This window comes from Peromyscus maniculatus, chromosome 13 (assembly GCF_049852395.1).
Source record: "Peromyscus maniculatus bairdii isolate BWxNUB_F1_BW_parent chromosome 13, HU_Pman_BW_mat_3.1, whole genome shotgun sequence".
Lineage (NCBI taxonomy): Eukaryota > Metazoa > Chordata > Mammalia > Rodentia > Cricetidae > Peromyscus > Peromyscus maniculatus.
Window position 1 is genome coordinate 65,622,184 of NC_134864.1, and position 22,284 is coordinate 65,644,467.

A 22,284-nucleotide genomic window follows, 5' to 3' on the forward strand; every position below is an offset into this window, starting at 1 on the left:
AGTCCCAGTGTATCTGATGACCTCTCCGGCCTCCACAAGCACTGCACACACATTGTGTACGGGTATGTGTGCACCCATACACATAAAATAAAAGTAAGGGAAAATCATTAAAGACAGTAACTTCTCTGGACACCATATGACTGTTACACCCATAAAGTCACAGCGGCAGTGGCTCCTGTATAAGACCTGCATGAAATCAAGGTAGCCGGACTTCCAGCACAGACTGGGGCTCACTCATGAGGAGCTGCTGAAGGAGGGGTGCAGGTCTTTGGGTGTGGGTGTAGGCTCCCATGCTCTAATTGGACACTAACTGGACTTTGTGAGTTTAAAAAGAAACAAACAAAAACCATGAAATTATGAGAGTAACCCATTGGGGAGGTCTGGGAGAAATTGGTGGTATGATCATATTTCATTGTACACATGTATGAAATTCTCAAATAATAATAACAACAATAATAATAATAAACGTTCCAGGAGATCTAGACTACAGTTCTAATGGCTTCTATTTCTTGGAGCTGCCCCGACCCCTCAAGAACACGTGAGTAAGAACAAAGCAGAAGTCACATATGGAGCATCAGTCCCACACTCACCGATGGGATCCACCCAAATTCCCAGAATGTCCTGCGGGACCTGGATCTCCAGGGACTCCAGAGTGGGGTCAGTTAAGTCCACATCCTGATGCACCACCTTAGCCAACGCTTCAGACGCCGGCATGTTGCCATCAAGGACTCGGCTGAGAAGCTCTGCTGTCTCCGCCTCCGTGGTCCGTAGTTCCACAGTGATCTTTTCCCCTAGAATAAAGACACGTTGGAGCCCCTGCTGCTGAGAGTTCAGGGGAGAGCAGACAACAGGAGGCAGAGGGGCAGGGAGGGGAATGGGCAGCTGAGCTGAGCTCTTAGGTCAGGGAGGGGCAGTATGTCCGCAGCAGCGGTTCTGAGACCCAGCTGACCCCCAGGATCGCCTGCAGCACTTCACAAAGCAGTGGATGCTAGGGGCTCCTGGTGGTTCCATGCTCTTCCTCTCAGTGGGGAGGTTAGGTTCCGGGACTCAGCCTGCTCCCCAGAAAAATGTCTGCAAGGGCAAAGTTGTGCATTCAAGGAGCTCCACCGAAGCTGAAACCCTTCAGCCTTCAGTGATTATTCTGCTCCTTAGTTTGGCCTTTTGCCTTTTCATGTGCATAGTTTGCTCTGTCCGTGTTGGCATGTTACCGAAAAAGACGTAGGTTCTACCCACATGCGGAAATGCTTCTACTTCCTTCTGTAATACTGCTTTTTAACAAAAATAGTGTTTATGCTCAGTAGTGTCAGATGAAACACAGTAATCTTTGAGTGCAAAAAAACTTAGCAGCTCAAAAATGACAGACAAAAACTCTCCTCTGTGAAAGCTGTTGGAAGCCAGATGTGAACAAGCCAGCTCTCCAGCAGAAGCAGAGTGAAGAGGCAGCTGGATTCCCATCTCTTGAAACATACATCTTAGGCCGTTGGTCCGGCAGCCAGCCTCCAAGGGAAGAGAAAAGGGCAGGAAGGAGGTAGAGTTAGCTGGACACGGGGGCACATACCTAAAACCCAGCACTTGGGAGGTGGATGCTGGAAAATTAGGGCTTCAAGTCCAGCCTGGGCTATGCATCAAGTGGAAGGGCAGAGCGGGCCACATAAACCCCTGTCTCCACAACAGCAAAAGGCACCCCAGATCAACACAGAGTGACCCCTAAGATGAATATGGTGAGACATGCCTATAATCCCAACACTCAGGAGGAAGGCTTGAGTTCAAGGCCAGCCTGGGCTACCTAGTGAGACCTTTTCAAAGAAAAAAGTAGGTATACAGATCCATGCGCCTCCCTACTCTAGCAGTTCCAACCAGTGGCAGCTTGCTGGAAACAACACTTCAAGCACCACCTGGATGTACTGAATTTTCAGAAAAGCCTGAGGTCATGATATGATGAGCACAGCTCATGGCCCAGTGGGAATCTATCATAGCTCTGAATTTTCACTTGTTGCTTTTGGTGCTGGGGATTCGGCCCAGGGTCTCTGGGAATGCTGAGCAGGTATTTTTACCATAGAGCTGCATCTGCAGCCCACAGCAGTGACTCTGGGCCACCAAGTAGCAGTCACTGAATATGCATTCTACTTCCAGCTTACTAAAAACCAAGGACCATTCAAATGAATAAATCATATGGTTCCTGTGCTTAAGCTCGGCCAGTTGTCTCCGTCATACTTAGTGGGAAGCCCAAGCTCCTGCTATGACCCAGCCCCACGAGTCCCAGTAAGTACAGCAGCCTCACTCCCGGGTTCTCTGTCCTTTTGCCTCTTCAGTTCTAGACAAACGAAGCGTCAAATTAACTGTTTATGAAACGGTCAAATATAGGACTGTAAATTAGAGTGTATTGTGTATTGTGAGTTAATCATAATAGTTATTTTCAACTTTTGGAAGTTTAAATAAGATTTATGTCTTCTTTCTGGGAGTCATAGGGATGTATAAAAACTTTTATATACATAGAAATGCAGATAAAAAGCCAGGGGGAATGAATGGTCCATGCCTGTAGTCTCAGCTACTCTGAGAGTTGAGGTGAGAAGAGGATTTGAGCCAAGGGTTTGAGACCAGCCTGTGCAGCTCAGCAAGGCCCCACCTCACACAGAAAATAAATAAATAAACAAACAAACAAATAAATAAATAAATAAATAAATAAATAAATAACTTTGTACAAAATGGAAACTTCTAGCCAATCCAGCTACCTCCACAGAGGTTTTGTGATGGAATGCAGAGGGTACTGGAGCAACATCATGCGTTATTTCAGGACTGAGGTATCTGATACACTCTTAGGGTCCAGGGTATCCACAGACAGGTTTAAATCCCTACCCAGACACTGTTTGCTCAGCTGTGTAGACAAACATCTTTCTGGTGCATCAGTGACCATTTTAGATTGCCAAAAGGCTATAGAATTTTTCCACAGGCTATGTAACAATTACTAAAATGCTAGAGATTTAAATTTAGAAAGATGCATGGACTGCTAAATTATTCCAAGAAACCACTTCACCTCTCTCTAGCTTAAATGTCATCATATTCTGAGGTAGAGCCTAAATGAAGTTTCACATTTAAGCATGTTATGCTGTTTATACCTAAAAGCTTCCTAGCATTCATTTATTATTAGGTGAGTTAGAAATTAGAATAATAGGATGATTAAGTTACAAAACACAGTAAGATTCTTATACTTACCCAAATCATTTGTGAACTCATTGGATTCTTCTCCAAAAATTTTCTTTCCCAAACCTGGAAACTGAAAGAGTCCGAGTTTGAAAAACAAAGAAAGGAAGGAAGAACAACACACAGCCCCACAATCAGTTCCAAGAGAGTTCAGTGAGTGTTAGATTCAAAACTCAAAAACTTTCATAGTAGGAGTCAGTCTGAGCATGGAAAATGAAGTCAGCTTGGTTCTGTGCTTAGCTGTCTCTTATTTTCCTATTCTTTTGCCAGTCTAGAAAGCCTACTCCATAGCTGAAGTCTGACTTCCTTATGTCCTGCCAGCTTTCTGCTGGAGAGCCACAGGACTGGGGACATATGTTAATCCTGCTCCTAAACACCAGCCTGTAAAAGCTCTTGTTATTGTCTACGTCCCTAAAATAATTTCATTTAAAGAAAATTTATTTATTTTTGTATTCTATGTTTATGGGTGCTTTGTCTATATATATGTCTGCACACCAGAAGAGGGCATCAGATCCATCCTAGATGGTTGTGAGCTACCATATGGGTGCTTGAAATCCAACTCATGTCCTCTGAAGAACAGCATCTCTTAATCACTGAGCCATCTCTACGGTCTCTAAAATAATTCTCTAAAGGTGGAAAAAGAACCTAGAAGGCAGTCTTAGATTTTATTTTCATTTTCAGGTACATCTCTGCATCTATGAGGTGTGTCAAAAAAAGGGGGAGGGAGAAAGAAAAGAAATACTGTAGTGACCTATGACTTAAGCATTGATACAGAGTGAACAGGGAATCATGTAGACTTTTCTCGAATCTCCATATCCGTGTTCAGATAAACACATTTGACTCCTGACCCTCAGAGACTCCTGTTGTTCTCAGGGAAGGAACTGCTTCACATACTTGAACATGCGCATTCCCAGATGCTCAAACCACCATCAAGGCCATACCACCTGCTGCTCTTTTCCTCTTTTGTGAAACAGACCTACCATGGGTGGCAATCTGCCCACTCGCCGGCCCCACACCTGTTTACAGAGCTGTTCAGAGGAATGCAGACAGAGGGGGCCTGAAATAAAAATAAAGTAGCTCCAACGGAAAGTATTTGTTTCATAAATTCTGGCATTACTTCATGAATAATTGCCTGGGCTTGTTCCAGTGCTGGGGGGAAGGTGGTGGTGGTGCACATATTAACCCATAAAACTAATGTTGATCCATATCCAATCCAGTTGCTCAACCAGCCCTTGTATCCAACTGTCTCCATAACAACAGAAAACAAGCTTCCTTCATTTAGTTTGCCAAAGCCAGGTAGTAAAAGGGCATGAAGAAAACAGTCTGTGGAGATTTCATGTCATTTATTTATTCTCTTCTCATGCCAGTGGTCAAGATTTTACTTGATTCTAAAGTGGTCCTCAAATTTAAAAAATGCATTGAAATACACAGAGAAACCCTGTCTTGAAAAACAAAAACAAAAAAAAAAAATGCATTGAAAATATTCAAGTATTTTTTTAAATTTTCTGACATAAACCTCCATCCTCCCAAATTTAAAAAAGGGGTGGTCATATATAAAAGGCAACAGAATCCCTAACGACACCAACTCGAGAACCATTTCCTATATTCAAGAACTTGAGCTGTCATGCTGTGCTGTGCAATTTCAGGCAACTTACTCAAGCTGTGACACCTGAGTCACAGGGGAATAATAGCTCTTACTGAGCAAAAATTGTTACAGGGTTAACAAGCTAGAATTCATAAAGCCGGGTACACAGTAAGCATTTACATGTATCTGCTGGTATTACTGTTCCCGGTTCAGAATATTAGCTTTAACTCATCATCTCCACACTGAGAATCACAGTCACTGCGTGTCATATTTTTATAGTAGAATGAAGGGAGATTTTACTCAATTCTGAGCCCATAACCAAGGCAAACATTAGATAAATGGTTAAGTTGATAAGCTGGGATTAATGACTTAAAGCAAGTGAGACAGGCCACGAACACACAAGGAGACTGCAACATTCCTCAGCAGCGTGTAGATTCCCTTCAACATTGGGCATGGGAGGGACCTTCAATGAGCTGTCTCTGAGAACATGGATTATTTATTAACAAGAAACGCATCAATAAATAAAGGGGCCAATTCTAGGTACTCCTGTTAGAATTCTGAGTGCTCTTATTTTGTTTGTTTTTCTATACTTCATTGATTTCCTGCAAAGACCATTTCCTTAATACTGTAATAAAAATAAGGGAGGACCAAAAGATGTTTGTTTGAATCCAAGATATCCTGAGAACCAGTACAAGGCCTGCTGTTTATTCTGAGGGGAACAGAGCTGGGGAGGCAAGCGTCTCACAGCCACCTTGGCCCTGACCTCTTACCTTGTTCTCCATGTTCTGTTTTATAACTTCCTGCACCAGCACATCCGCCAGGGTCTTGAAATCTGCAGCGAACTTCTTGTTCTTCTCTGAGTCTTTCTTCTCCTGGATGAGCAGCTGGAAGAGGGCCTCCTGCTGCCGGCAGGCCCGGGCGATGTTAGCAGCCTTCTCAGAGACGCGGAGCAGCTCCCGCAGGATGTCTGACATCTCTGAAACCTCACCCACCCTCGGGCTCTCAGCTGGAAAAGCACCAGAATGCGAAAGAGAAAGCAGTTCAGAGTGGAGCCAGGGTGCCGCTCCCACTCACACCCAGCAGGCAGCAAGTTGTCAGCATGGCTGACCAGCTAGTGAAGACCACGTTTTCAGCGTGTAAGACTGGAGTTACAATCTAAATATCGAAAATTATTTCTCAAATCTCATAAAACAATTACACTCTCAAAAAAACCCATTATCCAAACACCTGAACTTTCAGTGAAAGAAAGAAAAAAAAATCTTTGACTAAGAATCTATATCCAGAGCCCTACCAGACAGAAGTACCACAATGTCAAATGAAAGCCAGATTCTTGCAATGTCCTCAATCATAGCACAGCCTTATGGTGAGGATTAGCACAGCACTCTCTCTGTGAGAAGGGTGAGGGGTGACATTCACACTGCCACCTCCACGTCCTAAATGGCAGAGCAGCAAGCATTGTGTCCTGCATGATTCTGAGGCCACTCTTTGGCTAGCGGCATAAAGCATCTCACAGGCAACTCCACTAAGAGCATTCCAGTGACGAGTGCCAGCCTCCACCAAGTAGCAGCCTACACAGCAATGTGAGGGGAAACTTGAACCCTGCCAGGACTTGAGAAGTTCTGAACTCTAAGAACTATGTATACGCATACATTTCTCTCTCTCTCTCTCTCTCTCTCTCTCTCTCTCTCTCTCTCTCTCTCTCTCTCTCTCTCTCTCTCTCCTTTCTTCCTTCCTTCCTCCCTCTCTCCCTATCTCTCTTTCTCTTTCTTTCTGTGTAGCCCTGGCTGTCCTGAAACTCCCTCTGTAGACAAAGGTTAGCCTTGAACTTAGAGATCCACCTGCCTCTGCTTCCCACGTGCCTGGATTAAAGGCGTGCACTGCCACACCTAGTTGCTGATGTCTTTCTACTGGAAGCCCTGAAATGCTTCCACTTAGTGATGGCACTCCTGTCCAAAGTGTGGATCATTCTGCTCCCGTTCAGAGAGAACCTACTGTGAGAATGATCTGCCCTGTGTTAGTTCCGGAATGAAGCTTAGGGGGTTGAGTAACTTCTAAAGGGTTGCACAAGGCTAGAAGGTGGGGCTCAGAATTGCTCACACACAACACTAGGGCTCTTTATTGTCACAACAGTTTCCTCTATTAAAAGAAGCTTGAGGCTGAGAACTCACTCAGCCATGAAGACGCTGGTGCAGGGGTGTGGCAAGCTGTTATAACTAGTTTGTCTTAAGTTTGCTAAAAAAAAAAAAAAAAAAAAAAAAAAAAAAAATTATGGTCTATTGCCCGAGGAAACACTTCCTCAACAGAAGTGAAGGGAAGGTGGGTAAAACAATGAGACATCCCTTCTCACTAGTCTACTCCTTTACCCTCAGCAGTCATCTCTGGAGGTCAGCAGTAGGACAGATGCCGACTCTGACAATGGACCTGGAAATACACAGGTTTCCAAGGAGCTGCTGACATGACCATAACAAACCCCGACCCATGGCCCTCTCTCATCAGTCACAGTAGCAGCTCCAAGTCTTAGCTTAATCTGTAAAGAAAATAAGAATTCAAATATTTTCATAGAAGGTAGGCTGAAATTATTTAAAGTAGGAAAGACTTTAACATTTTTTTTTGAGGCAGGTTCTCACGTTGTCCGGGCGGTCTCACGCTTGCTGTGTACCTGAGGATGACCCGGAGTGCTTGAGACTCCAGCCTCCGCTTTGAGACTAGGATGTTGCAGATATGTACCAGTTTCTAGCCTAGTTTCTATTGTCACGACTAAAAAAACTTAGAGAGAAAAGGGTTTATTTGGATTTCACTTCCTAGTCATAATCCATCCCTGAGGAAATTCAGGGCAGTAACTGAAGCAGGAACTATAGATGACAGCCTGCTCCCTGGCTTCTGCTCAGCTAGCTAGGACAACCTGAGTGAAGACAGTGTCATCCACAATGGGTTGGGCCCTTTATCAGTTAGCAATAAGAAAATGCACCACAGACATGCCCACAGTCCAGTCAGATGTAGGCAATTTTTCTTCAGTTGAGGTTCCCTCATCCTAGGTATGTCAGATTGACAATAAAAATTAACCAGGGCCACCGCATCTGGCCTAAAGATAATCTTGTATATGAGTTTATGTATGTTGGGGAGGTTTCCTGTGTACGTGGGTGTGCACGAAGGTGCATGTGTGTGTAAGTTCATGTACACATGGGTGTGCATGCATGTGTAGATCAGGGGTTGATATCTAGTGTCTTTCTTAAATACTTTCCCACTTTATACTTTGTCACTTTGAGACAGGGTATCTCATTTAACCTGAAATCTACAGATTGATTAGACTGGCTGGCTGGCCAGCAAGCCCCAGGGATCGATCTGCCTGTTTCTGCTTCCAGGTGCTGGGATCAGGAGGCATGTGGTACTGTGTTTTACATGAGGGCTGGGAGCAAGCTCAAGTCTTCATGCTTATGAACACTGTATTGACTGAGCCATCTCAACATCCCTACCCCCAAAACCTTAAACATTGGTAAAATGTAAGAATCCTGTGTGGCCTGTAAATACTGTTTTTGAGGAATGATTAATAAAGAAAAACATGAATGCTATAATATTAAGTACAGAATGACCTATGACCATATCTTTATATATATATATATATATATATATGTGTGTGTGTGTATATATATACATATATATACATATATATATCATTATGCTATCAGTTTGTATAGGGGGGACTAATAGGTGATGTTTTCAAGGTAGTCAATTTATAGTGTAATGATGGATGACTTAGACTTTTCCATAATCAGATATTCTACAGTAAATATGTAGTACATACAATTTATTTTATACATTATCATTCTATAAGAAATGACATTATTTAGTATTTTGTGTGTTAGGGGTATGTGACTGGGGACTGAACTTTGGGTCTTGCACTTTCTAGCCAATGTTTTACACTGAGCTATCTTGCTAGCCCTTTGATACTTGAGACAGGTCTTACTAACCTGCCCATGCTGGCCTTGGATATGGAATCCATGCTGACCTTGAACTTCTGACCTTCTCACCTCAGACTCCCAAGCATCTGGGATTACAAGCCCAGCTAATGAATGGCATTAAAAAAAAAAAAAAACTAAAAATGAATCTAAGAATTCTTGGGCTCCTTGATGGAATGGTCCAAGCAAAATGTGCCTATGGTAATAACAAACTTTGCAGATCAACAGGATAATACAGTTAGAACCCAAGTAACCACCGCTTCTTAGATAACTTTATTTCCAGACTCAATCCTATTAGAAGGCTCACTTTACTTTGATGTGGATGTATACACCAATAAAAGCAGCATTCGTATAGCAAACTCACTTGAACTCGAATAATTCATGGCATCTAATATATAAACACTAGCCACAAATGATTTTATAAAACAATACATATAGAGAGATGCATATATCCTCACTATAACTCATGAGTCACAGAACTATAAATTCAGGGACCACAACTTTTATTAGCAACTTGTTCTACATTATTGTAAGAGCAAAGAGTCAATGAACCAACAGTATCTAAGGTCCTTCTTATTTAGAAGCAGCATGGAGATGTAAAGTTCACTTTGAACTTGAGCAAGATACACATCAATTGTTTAAATGGCTTTAAAATCAATGTTTATTTCCCTCCCATTTTTTTTTTTAATCTGAAAAGAAAACACTATATCTGTTACCCTGTTGGGTAAGCTTCTGCACCGTTACCTCTGGGATCCCTGGGTTCCTCCCTCCTAGTCCTGGCTTATTCTAGTAATGGTCATTGTCCCATTACTAAACAAATGTTACTCAGCAAGTGCAGGAACTTGGCCAAGAGGAGAGAGCGTTCAGCTGTGAATAGTGGGCTGTGACGCACAGGGGTATGAGCTCGAGAAATTCACAGTACGGCATCTGGGTTTCCAGGTCCTGAGTCACCCTACAGCAACCGTAATCTCCTTTCTTCTGGCCCAAGACACCACTTGTCCCATTTTGTCAGGCTCCAGATGATTCTGGGTTTCTTGCCCAGTTTCAGTTGAGACTTTCTCCAGCCAGTCTGACACTTCTCAGCTCATTCCCTTTCTCTGCGGTCCCAGGAATCCAGAAAGCCACCTCCTACAGCATGCATACAAAACTTCCTAAATCTCCTGCAGTGCGGCAAGCTTGTAGTCCTTGTTTTTGGGAGACAGAGGCAGTTAAGCCCAGGGGTTTGAGGCCATCTGGGACAACATAGAAAGCCCTTTGTCTCGATGAACAACTTTATAATTAGCTGGCAGACCTCCTACTTTCTGGTGGGAAATCTCATTTCTTCTCCCAGACTCACTGTTGTTGGCCTCTGTAAGCTCCCCCCTTATCTCTGCCTTTTCATCTTGAGCTCCTTCATGCAGGTAAGAGAATTACCTAGGGCACTTCACCCTGACCTGGAATACTTGAGACAAGTTGTATATGGAAAGAATCAGGGGTAACCCCAGCACACAATTTCTTCAGTTTTCAATGGAAATTATCTTTCAAATTACTTAAAAAAGCTAATTGAATTTACACAGCCATTATTTGACTTACTCACTTAATATGGCCCTCTTTTGGGCCGGTTGGCACCTGACGGTGGGAATCTTAGTGGAACCTTATAGGAAGATGATTCATGGATAGGGTTAGGTGAAGTCTGTCGTAGGTAGTGGTTGTTTTGATTTTTAGAGGTGCGTGCATGCAAGCATGCATTATTAGAAAGTAAAGCCCTGGGCAGGCCAGGTAAGTATTTTAACACTAAGCTACATCCCTGGCCCTTGGATCTTGAGTCAGCTTAGCCTTAAACTCAGTTTGAGTCACATGTCATTTTCCCTTTTACTCTCAGAAAAGCCCCTTTCTCATAAGCTAGTGAGGAAAGCTATTGCTCTTACTCACTGTAAAGTGCTTTTCGAGGTTCTCGTTCATGGTCCAGTGACGTCCCTCTTAACCAACTGCACAACATTGGTGATGAGGGCAGACGGGGCTGTGATCATGACAGATAACTAATTCTTCTTGTAGTCATTTGCTGTTTAAGACTGGGTGGCCTCCACCCTGGAGGCTGGCAGCCCGTCTGTCTGTGTCCTCACCCAGCCTCGCCTCGGTGGGCATGTAACTCAGGCATGTCTCCCTCTTCTTACAAGGACTCAGTCAGACTAGATTAGGACCCACCCATGTGACCTCATGCCACCCAGGAGGACCTTCTTCCAGTCATTTCTCAGCATTCTTAGGGACTTGGCTCCAGGCTTTCCACAGACACCAATATAGGTGTGTGCTCAATTTTTCGTGTAAAAATGGCTCAATATGTGCATGTAACCCATACATACCCCTTGATGCTTTAAGTAATCTCTAGACTAGTAACAGTATCCAGCTCACTGTAGATGCTGTATAAATAGGTGTTCTTCTAATTTACCAATAATATCCAGCTCACTGTAAATGCTGTATAAATAGGTGTTCTTCTAATTTACCAGTAATATCCAGATCACTGTAGATGCTATATAAATAGGTGGACATGATAGGGAAACATCTGTGTGTGATCAACCCATACACACATTTTGTCAAGTATTTCCCACTTATGTCTGATTGAATCCAGAAAGGAGTGGATAAAGGTATTAGACCGCACAGTCACATTCTGAAGTTCTGGGTTCACGGCTTCAATACCGCCATGCTGGAGGAATGCAGCCCAGCCCTTAACACTTCTCCAGAGAGAGGCCAACACAACCCACCCCTCTGTCCCCAGTCTTCTCGCCAAATAGTAAAAATGGGATAGATTGTCTTCTTTGTTTGTGTGGTCAAGAAGTTTACTTCTGTGAGACGGATTTTCCAGCTAGCCATCACTCTGGCAGCCAGCCCGCTAGCAACACAGCGAAGGTTGAAGCAGCTTCCGCAGACCCTTGGTTTGAAATGACCCCCCCCCCCAGCCACTTTCGGCAAAACAAGCTTCATTCCTCATCATCTCAGACTAAACCACACATAGGTAATACGTACATCAATATCTATAAACGTATTCGGACATAAAACTGTGTCACAGTGTCAGAACTAGGATCTCTGGCTCTGGGAAGATTTGCAAGTTTAATTGGAAAATATTGGGGGGAAAATGAAGTAGGGCAGTCAAAAAAAAATAACCCGACAAACAAACACAAAACCAGACAGGGGATGGGACTTGGGGAGTCGGGGAGTGATGGCTGTCTGCAACCTGCTTGTCACACAGCCACAAGGACCCGAGTTTTAATCCTCAGCACTCAGAAGGCTGAGCATGGTGGTGCACGCCTGTAACCCCAGCTTGGGGGTAGGGGTGGGGGGCGCAGAGGAATGCAGCAGTGATAAGCAAATTCTTGAACTCACTGGTCAGCCAGACACCTGAACCAGAGAGCTCAAGATTCAGTGAGAGACCCTGTCTCCAAGAGTAAGGAAGAGAACAGCTGAAGACACCCAAAGTTGACCTTTGATTTCCGCGCGCGCACACACACACGAATGCACATATAAATGCACCCCCCCCAAAAAAAAAATCCGAAGCAAAAACCTCACTACAACAACATGACTCATTAAATCTCTACCTATTCTCTGTCTACACTGGAGGTAAGCCAGACCTGGCAGCAGACTTGCCTGAGATCCCAGCACTCAGGAGGTGGGAATAGACCAATTGGGAGTGTGGGGGGGCAGTGTTCAAGGTGAGTTCAAGGCCAACCTGGACTGCATGAAACCCTGTCTCAAAAGAAAACCAAAGCAGAAGTTTAAAATCAGATCTGGGGCTAGGGACATAACTCAGCAATAGAGCACTTGCCTCCTCAAATGTGTGAGCTCTGAGTTTGATCCCCAGTGTGAAAAGAAAAATAATATAATCAGAATAGTTTACAGGTATTTAAGAGGCAATGAGCAATACAATATGAAAGGCACAGGGGATTCTAAACCTAGTTCTGCTGTGCGGCATCAGGAAATCATTCAGCCTCTCGGAGCCTCTCCTCATCTACATTTGGAAGATAAAACTTACCTTGCAGCGATGTCTGAAGACCAAATGAGGTGTCTGGAAAGGCACTAGCACTGAGCCTGCACACAGCAGACAACAAATAGCAGCTCTGACTCTTAAATACGACCTCACAAACACCACAGTCATATGTCCTTCCTTGAGAAAGTATGAGGCTGGCAAGTTATGTGGGTCACTGAAACCTTCGTTTAAAATTTACTAGTTCATTAAATCCCAAAGCCTGGGAACTATTTGTAATGCTGTGAGCAACCCAGAATAAAGTCCCTTTATGTAGGCCAGATCTGATCGCTGCTTCAGTTTCTGGGCGTATGGGTGGGAACTCTGGCTCCTGGAGGCTGTGTGGTGAGTCTGGCCTTATGTCAGACCAACTGAGGGTGGCCTGGGAGAGACACTTTCCTATGAAGGGGGTATTTTGTCAGGAGACTCCAGAGTCTGTAGCAGAATATTTTAAGGTGTGTTACTTTTGTTTATGTTGCATTTGCTTACCTCTGTGAAGCTGTGTTACTGTGCCTGTGTAAAACACCTGATGGTCTAATAAAGAGCTGAACGGTCAATAGCATGGGAGGAGAAAGGATAGGTGGGGCTGGCAGGCAGAGAGTGTAATATAGCGGGAGAAATGTGGGAGGAGAGATCTAAGAGCTAGCAACCAGAGAAGGAGGAGGACATCAGTAAGCCACCCAGCCACCCAGCCACACAATAAGCCACGGGAAAAGAGTAAGATTTACAGAAGTAAGAGAATGGGAAAAACCCAGAGGCCAAAGCTTAGACAGGATAATTTAAGATAAGGAAAGATGGCTAGAAACTAAACCAAGTAAAGGCCGCACATTCATAATTAAGAATAAGCCTCTGTGTGTGATTTATTTGGGAGCTGGGTGGCGAGCCCCCCAAAAGAGCCAAAACAACAACAATAGGATTCTGGGGTCCGGGTCTGTCTTGTGAGAAGACCCGGCCTGCCCTTCTGTTGTCCACAGTGATAGAGCACAAGGCAGAGATGGGGCCCTCAACAAAACAGTAGGCTCTCTCACAAACAGCTGAGTAGCTCAGGGCTTTGGTTGCCATCCCCTCCTGGCAGATAACCCAAGTCTGCCGAGGCCATGTCCACGCCCCTTACACACTGACTGCCTCCCACCTACCCCCTCACATCCTAGTCAGTCATTGAAACCACCTCCTGACCCCGGCGTATGGTGGCCCTGCTTCACAGCCAGCTATGGCCAAAGGAGGAAAGGCACCCGTAGAGTACGTGGGTGCTTTAGAAGAAGGTGTTTGCTGGAATCTCTCTCAAGACCTGCAACCGTCCAGGAGTCCCCCTAAGGTGGTGAATGCCAAGGCTCTATGCAGCTCACTACTATGCAGATACTGTGGGAGTTGACTCTGTCGGCCTCTCCTTCCGCTGTCTTTGAGGCTTAGTGATTGGAGGCAAAGGAGAAGGGAGGCGCCAGGGAAATAGCTCCACAGTTCCCAGCACCCACAAGCATGGCTTACAACCAAACATCCATAACTGACACACCCCTCTGACCTCCCCAGGCACCAGGCATGCACATGGTGCCCATACACACATGCAGTCAAAACACAGATACACGCAAAATAAGTATTAAAAAAAAAAAAAAAAAAACTAAAAAAAGGGGGGGGCAGGAAACAGAATCCAGTTCCCAGGAATTTAGGGCAGGGTTCAATCCCGTGTACAGCTTGCTAATATTAACTGCACTGATGCCCCCAGAGATATCCACCTGGTCACCTGCCCCAGAGGAAACTGAACAAGCAGCTTTACCAGAGACTTGCAATCCTGACTTTCAGTTTACTGGAAACTAAATGTCTTCCTGGTTGAACTTTCTGACATTTAGTCATCAGAGACTTCTCAGGAGCCAGCATCACAGAACGAGACTGCCTCTACTGTGACCTGGGTGATATCACTGTCTAACCTTTCAACCACTGATTGCCGGCTTCTCGTCCACTGTCTCTGTGCTCTGGGAACACTACACATTTTCATATGCTGGTCATCCTGGCTCCCACGCTTCCTTTCTCTGCCCCCTTTAAGTTTCTGCCACTCTTAGAATTTTTTCCCAAGGGTAATAAACTTGAATAAGCACCTCATAAAAGATATCCAAATCCCTGACTAGAAATGGTCGATAAACAGGTGAGAAAGTTTACCTTCAAGGTAGTTGGGGAAATACAACTTAAAATCTCAAAAGGATACCACCACATGTCCAGCGGGACCGCTTACATTAAGAAGACTGAAATGTCTGCATCTGGATGGAGACTGGAGCAAGAATCTCTTGCACAGTGGTAGCATGAATGAAGCGGCACAACTGCCTGAAAAGTCCTTGTTCACATATACCAAATAATGTATGCACATATACATTAAAAGATGTCTGCCGGGCGGTGGTGGTGCACGCCTTTAATCCCAGCACTCGGGAGGCAGAGGCAGGCAGATCTCTGTGAGTTCGAGGCCAGCCTGGGTTACCAAGTGAGTTCCAGGAAAGGCGCAAAGCTACACAGAGAAACCCTGTCTTGAAAAACAAACAAACAAACAAAAAAAAAAAGATGTCTTCAAGGGGGCTGGAGAGATGGCTCATCGGTTAAGAGCACTGGCTGCTCTTCCAGAGGTTCTGAGTTCAATTCCCAGCAACCACATGGTGGCTCACCACCATCTGTAATGAGATCTGGTGCCCTCTTCTGGTGTGTGTATACATAATAAATAAAGAAACATTAAAAAAAATATGTCTTCAAGAGTATTCACAAATACCATTCTTCCAATGAGCTAACACACTGGCAAGAACTCAAGAAAGCACCGGTAATAAAATGAAGCTGCGGCAACTCACCGGGGAGGAAGGACTGCAGCAGAAAGCAGCACAGAGGAAACTCACAAAACACTGTCACTAAAGAAGGCGAACTCTGGAAAGCTGCATGTGCATTTAATTCACTCCAACTTCCGTGCATGTGTGCGTGCGTGCGTGCGTGCGTGCGTGCGTGCGTGTGTGTTTTTAACGCTTATATGGAAAGAAAAGAGCCTCCAGCAGAGCCATTTCTGGGTCCTTCAGCTCTGGTTCCTGGGCTGAGGGAGGAAAGAGGAGAGCTATATCTCTAGCCTAGATCCCTAACACACTATACATTTGTTTACTTATCTGTGCTCTGTTTGGCAAGAAACTTAAAACATACCTGATTTCTTATACCTCTCAGGGCATACTCAGAGGTGCACAGCGCATGCTGGCTGATCAGCTTCCCCTTAGCTTCATAAGCACAGAGCCCACCCTTGTCTTGGTGTTTAGCATACTTGGATTTTATCGGCACTACCCAGGAGCTGTTAGGCACATGGTCCATATTGTTTATGGGAAAGTCTAGGCACAATCCCTATTGATTATAAGAACAAATGAGAGCTCACCAGATGGCAAACAACTGGACTACATTTCTTTGAGCATTGAATCAGAATATGTAGTTATATTGCTCATTTAAGGGTGACCCAGGCTTGAAAAAATTACTTTAATTAATAAAGCACCAAAATAGTAAGTTCACTTGTTTTTGTTTTAAAAGACAATAAATATGGGATATAATGGCTGGGAATGTATCTCAGTATTAGAACATTTACTCAGCACATGGGAAGCCCTAGGTTTTATCTCCAGAAACACAAAACTAATTGATTAATCAACTAATTAATTAAAGATAAGAAAAATTTAACTGACCATGGTGGTGCATGCCTCTAATCCCAACACTAGGAGATCTCAAGGTCAAGGTTAGCCTGGACTATGCAGTGATACCCTGTCTCAAAGTAAACAAAAAGGGATTATAGACATTAATGTATTTAACATTTCCCTTTCTTCCTAACTTTCAAATGGTGTTACTATACACAGCATTTATAAACAGGTTTGTCTAATTTGTGGTAGCTCTGGAGAGGCTAAGAGACTATATTAGCCTCTGTTCCCGCCTCCATCACCACCCCCACCCCCTTACCTTTCCCACCATCAGGGGTTTACTATATAGCTCAGTCTGGTCTCATGAGATCCTCCTACTTCAACAACCTCCCAAGCGCTGGAATTACAGGCACAAGCGACTGGTTTAACTTGTAGTTTGGACTGTTGTTAATCAAATCTAGATTCCCATCCTGGCTCACTTCTCTTTTGCTGTGATAAAATGTTGACCAAAAGCAACTTGAGGAGGGAAGGAGGGAAGTATTTACTTCAGATTTAAATCCGTCATCGAGGAGAACCAGGATAAGAGCTCAAAGCAGGAACCTGGACGCAGGAATTAAAAACCTAGCCCGTGGAGAAGCACTGTTCACGGACTCGCTGTTTCTGGCTTGTTCAGCCACCTCCCTTCGTGGCCCAGACCCAGCTGTCCAGGGATGGTACCGCCCACTGTGGCTGGGCCCTCCCACATCAATTAACAATTAATGAAATGCCCCACAAACAAGCCTCTAAGAAAATCCGATAATGGCAACCCCTCCACTGTGGCTCCCTCTTCCCAGGAGTGTCGGGGTGACAACGAAGCCGACACCTACTGGTCTTCAAGTCTACTCTTTCTGGGTGTGGCGTTCTTGATCACCAAGGGAGGTTCTCAAGTCAACTTATCTTTCCTTCTGAGCTCTTCCAACACTGCCTGGAAGTACCAACTCACTCAGCACTTGTTCTTATTGTCAATGTGGACCACTCAAAGGTGTGGGAGAAAAAGTGACTGACTAGTCAATGCCTACAAATCCTAGCATGTGTCTTGGAGATACAGAATGTGCGTCCTGTTTAGAAGGCATTTATGGCTCTGGAGTGAGGACCATGGTTCCCTAGAGAGGGCCCTGCTTCCACAAAAGGGAGGGGAAAGAGAATGCTAAGGGACACTCTGCTACATTAACCCAATCTGCTTTGCCCTTCGCCTGCTGACTGTATGCCCATGACCATATGGTTTAGGTTGTAGACGACTTGTTGGCTTTATTTTTGGAAACATAAAAAAAGGAAAATATCAAAGAAGCTGGTTGGAAGAGATGGTTTCAATTCAAAACTGGTACAGTCTGTTTCAATTCAAACCTCCCCTGATCTTTATAGCTGTTTTCTGTATAAAAGAGGTCGGAGACTATCACTCAGCCTTAAAAAGGAATGAAATCCAAATACATGCTGCCATGTGGATGGACCTTGAAGATACTATGCTAAGTTAGATAACTCCACCTTAAAAGTACAAATATTTCATTTATATGAGGAATCCATAATAGTTGTGCTCACAGCGACAAAGGAAATGATGGTTACCAGGCTGGGAAGGGAGGATAACAGAGCTCTGTTATGAATGGGTTCTGTTTCTGGGGATGGGCAGTGCTGATCGGTGCGCGATGTTGTGACTGTACTTGATGCTGAAATTTATATAAGAAAATGGCTGAAATTAGATATTTTACAGAACAAAGTCACATCTCCACAGGTATGCCTATCTCGAATGCATTTGACATTTGTCATCTACCTGAGAAGGCATAATAAGTATTTGTTGATTTAATTTTTTTTTTTTTTTTTTTTTTTTTTTGGTTTTTCGAGACAGGGTTTCTCTGTGTAGCTTTGCGCCTTTCCTGGAACTCACTTGGTAGCCCAGGCTGGCCTCGAACTCACAGAGATCCGCCTGGCTCTGCCTCCCGAGTGCTGGGATTAAAGGCGTGCGCCACCACCGCCCGGCTAGATTTAATTTTTTAAAAAAAGAGGTTGGGATAAGGATTTAAAAATTATTTGGGGGCTGAGCATGGTGGTATACACATTTAATCTCAGCATTCAGGAGATGGAAGTAGGCAGATCTCTCTGTGAGTTCAAGGCAGGCCTGATTGACACAATAAGACCCTGCCTTAAAAAAATTATATATATATCTTTGGTGTTGTTATAGGTCTTGATGCTTATTTTTCAGTTACACTGGTTTTTAACAGATTGCGTGTTACATTCCCTTGTTGGGTGTGAGTGAAGGGGTTAATGGACAATAAGAGGCAGGAAGCTCCTTACCAGCACACTTCCTGGGGCACCATGGTCCTCACTCCAAGGCTGTTAATGCCTTCCAAACAGGAAATACCCCCCCCCTCAGACACACAGTGGGAGTTGTCAGCATTGACCAACTTTCATTCTGTTGGAGATAAACATGTTTGAAGGGATTTTCTAGAACTGAATCTGGAAGGGATTATTCATTATCCAAACCTTAGAACTATTAGACCATAAGCTGAAAAAGTGCTTTAAAGAGTTCCCCAGATGATGAAGATCATGAATTCAGTTAGGCACCCAGGTACCATTGCTAGGCCTGGGCTGCCAGCCCTGAGGTTCTATTTGCTCGTCCACTTCCCAGAGCAGGTGCTTGTTTTAACAGGTGTTTCAAGATATGGAAGAGAGTGATACAGAATTCCAAATGTAACATTTACCCTTAAGGGAAAGTGAACTGATAAAAGAATATTTACAGTATGATTGATCTAAAAAGCTCAAAGCACTAAACAATATGTGTGGCTCATTAAAGCCACAGAACTATCTAAACAAACTGAGTACTCTTGCATTCTGGCGATCGTTAACCATAAGCTGATTAATGTTTATCTTCCTGTTCTCATCCTTATTTTATCTCCCCATTTTTCTACTAATGAAGCTTATAATCACTCATATTTCTAAAACGGGCTTTTAATCATTCCCAGAACAAACTGGGGTTGTGCACGAGTCCTGTAAATTCTGAGGAGTTGAGTAGGGGCGAGCTCTGACATTCGGTAGTTCAAATCTTCGTTGGAAAGGTTGATAACAGGGTTGGCGAGATGGTCTGGAGAGATGGCTCGGCGGTTAAGAGGGCTGGCTGCTCTTTTAGAGTATCTGGGTTTGATTGGAAGGCCCCATGTGACTCACAAATGTCTGTAAATCCGGCTCCAGGGGCTCTGACATTCTCCTGTGTCCTCCCTGAGTACCGGGCACGCACTGGTATACATATATACATGGAGACAAATACACACACACAAATTTTTAAAAACATGTAAGCTGCTAATAATGAAAAATTAGGGCATTACTTTTTACCAAGTTATGTTTTCCTTAAACAAAATTAAAATTTGGTCGTTTTATTTCCTCGTTTGGTGTTAGTGTGATTCTCATTTACACCAATGGGAAGCCTACCATAGTCACATTTTTTAAAGCATACATTTAAATATCCACTGGTAAAGTTACCTGAATTAACTTAAGCTTAGATAATTAATTTAGGAGATCTAAAATATTTAGTTGTTTAAGGTAAAAACCAGCATGCAATTAATCTCTCTTTGAAAGAAAGGGGAAAGGAAAGAGAAGACATGGAAAGGAAAATAAATTCTGATACAGTCTCCATTTTGATAATTAACCTTAATATTCGGCTGAAATCTCCCGCTAGGTCCCAGTTCTCTCTCTCTCTCCAAACCCCACCCCCTCAGAGAACTGCCAAAAAAAAAAAAAAAAAAAAACCAGTTCTCATTCTCAGCGATGGCAACAGCTCCTCCTGGAGCCTACTAGCTGCTCAAGACCCCGCCTGCCATACTGGGGCCCCAACCCAGCTTGTGAAGGACAGGTCATCGCCCCTCCCACCCCCACCCCCAACCCCGCCCACAGGTTTATTTACGCCCCCTCCTTCCGAGCAGTCATGTGATTTTTCTCCTGCCCCCTTCCCTGCCTCGATCTCCAGGGACTTGAGAACTCACCCCGGAGTGCTTTGCTCACATATACCTGGTCTTTTATTTTATTTTACTTATTCATTCATTTATTCATTCATTTATTTATTTATTTATTTATTTATTTATTTATTTATTTATTTATTTTTCCAAGACAGGGTTTCTCTGTGTAGCTTTGCACCATTTATTTATTTGGTTTTTTCAAGACAGGGTTTCTCTGTGTAGCTTTGCGCCTTTCCCAGGCTGGCCTGGAACTCACAGAGATCCGCCTGCCTTTGCCTTCCAGAGTGCTGGGATTAAAGGCGTGCACCACCACCGCCCAGCACAGTCTTTTATTTTTTAATCTGGCTTGATCTGGCTTACTGCATTGGTGGAGAAACCTACCACGGGGTGTAGAAAACTTATCATCTTGGTGCTGAAACCCAGGAGAAGTTGAGCCTCCCACTCTAGGATGACCTGGGGCCCCAGCCACGTGGAGAGGCCACTCCTCTTTTTAATCTCCCTCTCCACCAAACGGGGTTGACTTTGGGGCTCAGGTAAGTCACCCATTTCCAAGCCACTGCCTATGGAGGTCTGAGACCTCTTCCAAGTCAAGACCCCATCTGAGTCAAAGACTTTCGGGTTTTCCGCCAAGCCGCAGCTGCTCAGCGCAGCCTGGATCCAGTGTTGGAGCACAGTCTTTGCTCGGTGGGGTCCTTTGTAGAGGAGATGTCCTACACAAAGGCAGCTCCCACACGTCCCCCACCCCCAACCCAGGCTAGAGCAGTGTTGCTATAGACTTTGGTCTCCGTCACAGACTTGGAAACGGGCAACTGCAGATCTAAATTGGATCTTCAGTCACCCCTGGGGTGTCTACTACAAAATTTAGCCAAATTAGTTAGGACTGTCTCACACCATATGACAAATGGTTTGCGCTCCCTCATCCAGGGTTTTTGAGCCCTGCACTCCCACCCTCCCGCTCCCCTGTTCTGTCTGTCTACCTGATTTTCATGTCTCCACTTGAGACAGCCTCTCGCTCTTTCACTCCCCCCCCCCCCAATAAACCTCCTGCACTCACTCCGTTGTTCTGGTGTTCTCTTAGTGGCACACCTTGGCCGGGCCCACTGAAAGGTACCCACTTTGCCTTCTTATTCACTGGGCTCTCCTGACGTTTCCTCTGGTCATGCTGGGATTCTACCCGCAACAGATCTGTTCTCTTCATTTGTCCCTATGTCCTCTCCCACCCTAAACTGTGTAAATGTCCCGTGCTTGCGTTTGTTACAATGCGGGAGTCACAGCTGGAGAGGCCAGCTGCTTCGTGCCCAGCACAGGTCTGTTCTCCCCTACAGCGTCTGCCGATCTGGCCCTCAGTAGGGTATGTACAGATCATTGTCTGTGTCTGAATCTAATTCCAAAGTTTAAGAGTCCGATTCTTCCTACGTTAGTTTCCGCAGGGGTTCATTTGTGCTTGTCTGGCTCCAGCAGTCTACTGCATCCACATGGACATTTCTCCTGCTCGCTCCCCTCCCCCAACACCCTGGGAGACCCACAGCTTAAGCTCTAGCCCTCTGTATTCTCCTTGTGGCTTTGGCTCTTTTGGCCTGCAGACCCACATTCCAAAATCTCTTACCTCTAAGGCTCTACTTCCTCACTCCTAAAAATCTTTTATTCCTATGGTTTCTTGCATGCTGTACTATACTGTAAACTCTTATTGAAGGATTTGCAAGTTGCTCATCTGGCAGAGTTTAAAATCTATAATGATTTATAACAAAGTCTGTTTCCCACAGAAAGGTTTGTTTGTCTGTTAGAAAAGTTCTGTCTACTTTGTGTGGATGGATGAATTTGTGCCTGTATATATTCTTGTTGACATGGGAGCTACACAGAATTACCTCAGGCTAGTTGGGTGTATACCTGTATGGGGCCACGTCATGCTTGTTTTGGACTGGTCTTGGATGCCGGAGTT

General features: G+C 44.4%; 1 protein-coding gene across 3 annotated transcripts in view; it reads right to left on the reverse strand.

Moving 5' to 3' along the window:
- The window catches only part of Inpp1 (inositol polyphosphate-1-phosphatase), a 34,608-nt gene that overhangs the window by 4,436 nt on the left and 7,888 nt on the right, over positions 1-22,284 (reverse strand). For 2 of the 3 annotated variants that reach the window (XM_006974855.4, XM_042260406.2), the window contains exons 2-4: positions 5,557-5,792; positions 3,214-3,274; positions 591-791 (exon numbers count right to left, since the gene is read on the reverse strand). In XM_006974855.4, the coding sequence (XP_006974917.1) occupies positions 591-791; positions 3,214-3,274; positions 5,557-5,760 (466 nt within the window). In that variant the 5' untranslated portion in view covers positions 5,761-5,792. Of the gene's footprint in view, positions 1-590; positions 792-3,213; positions 3,275-5,556; positions 5,793-12,745; positions 13,616-22,284 lie in introns of those variants that run through there. The other variant, XM_015993739.3, reaches the window with a different exon arrangement.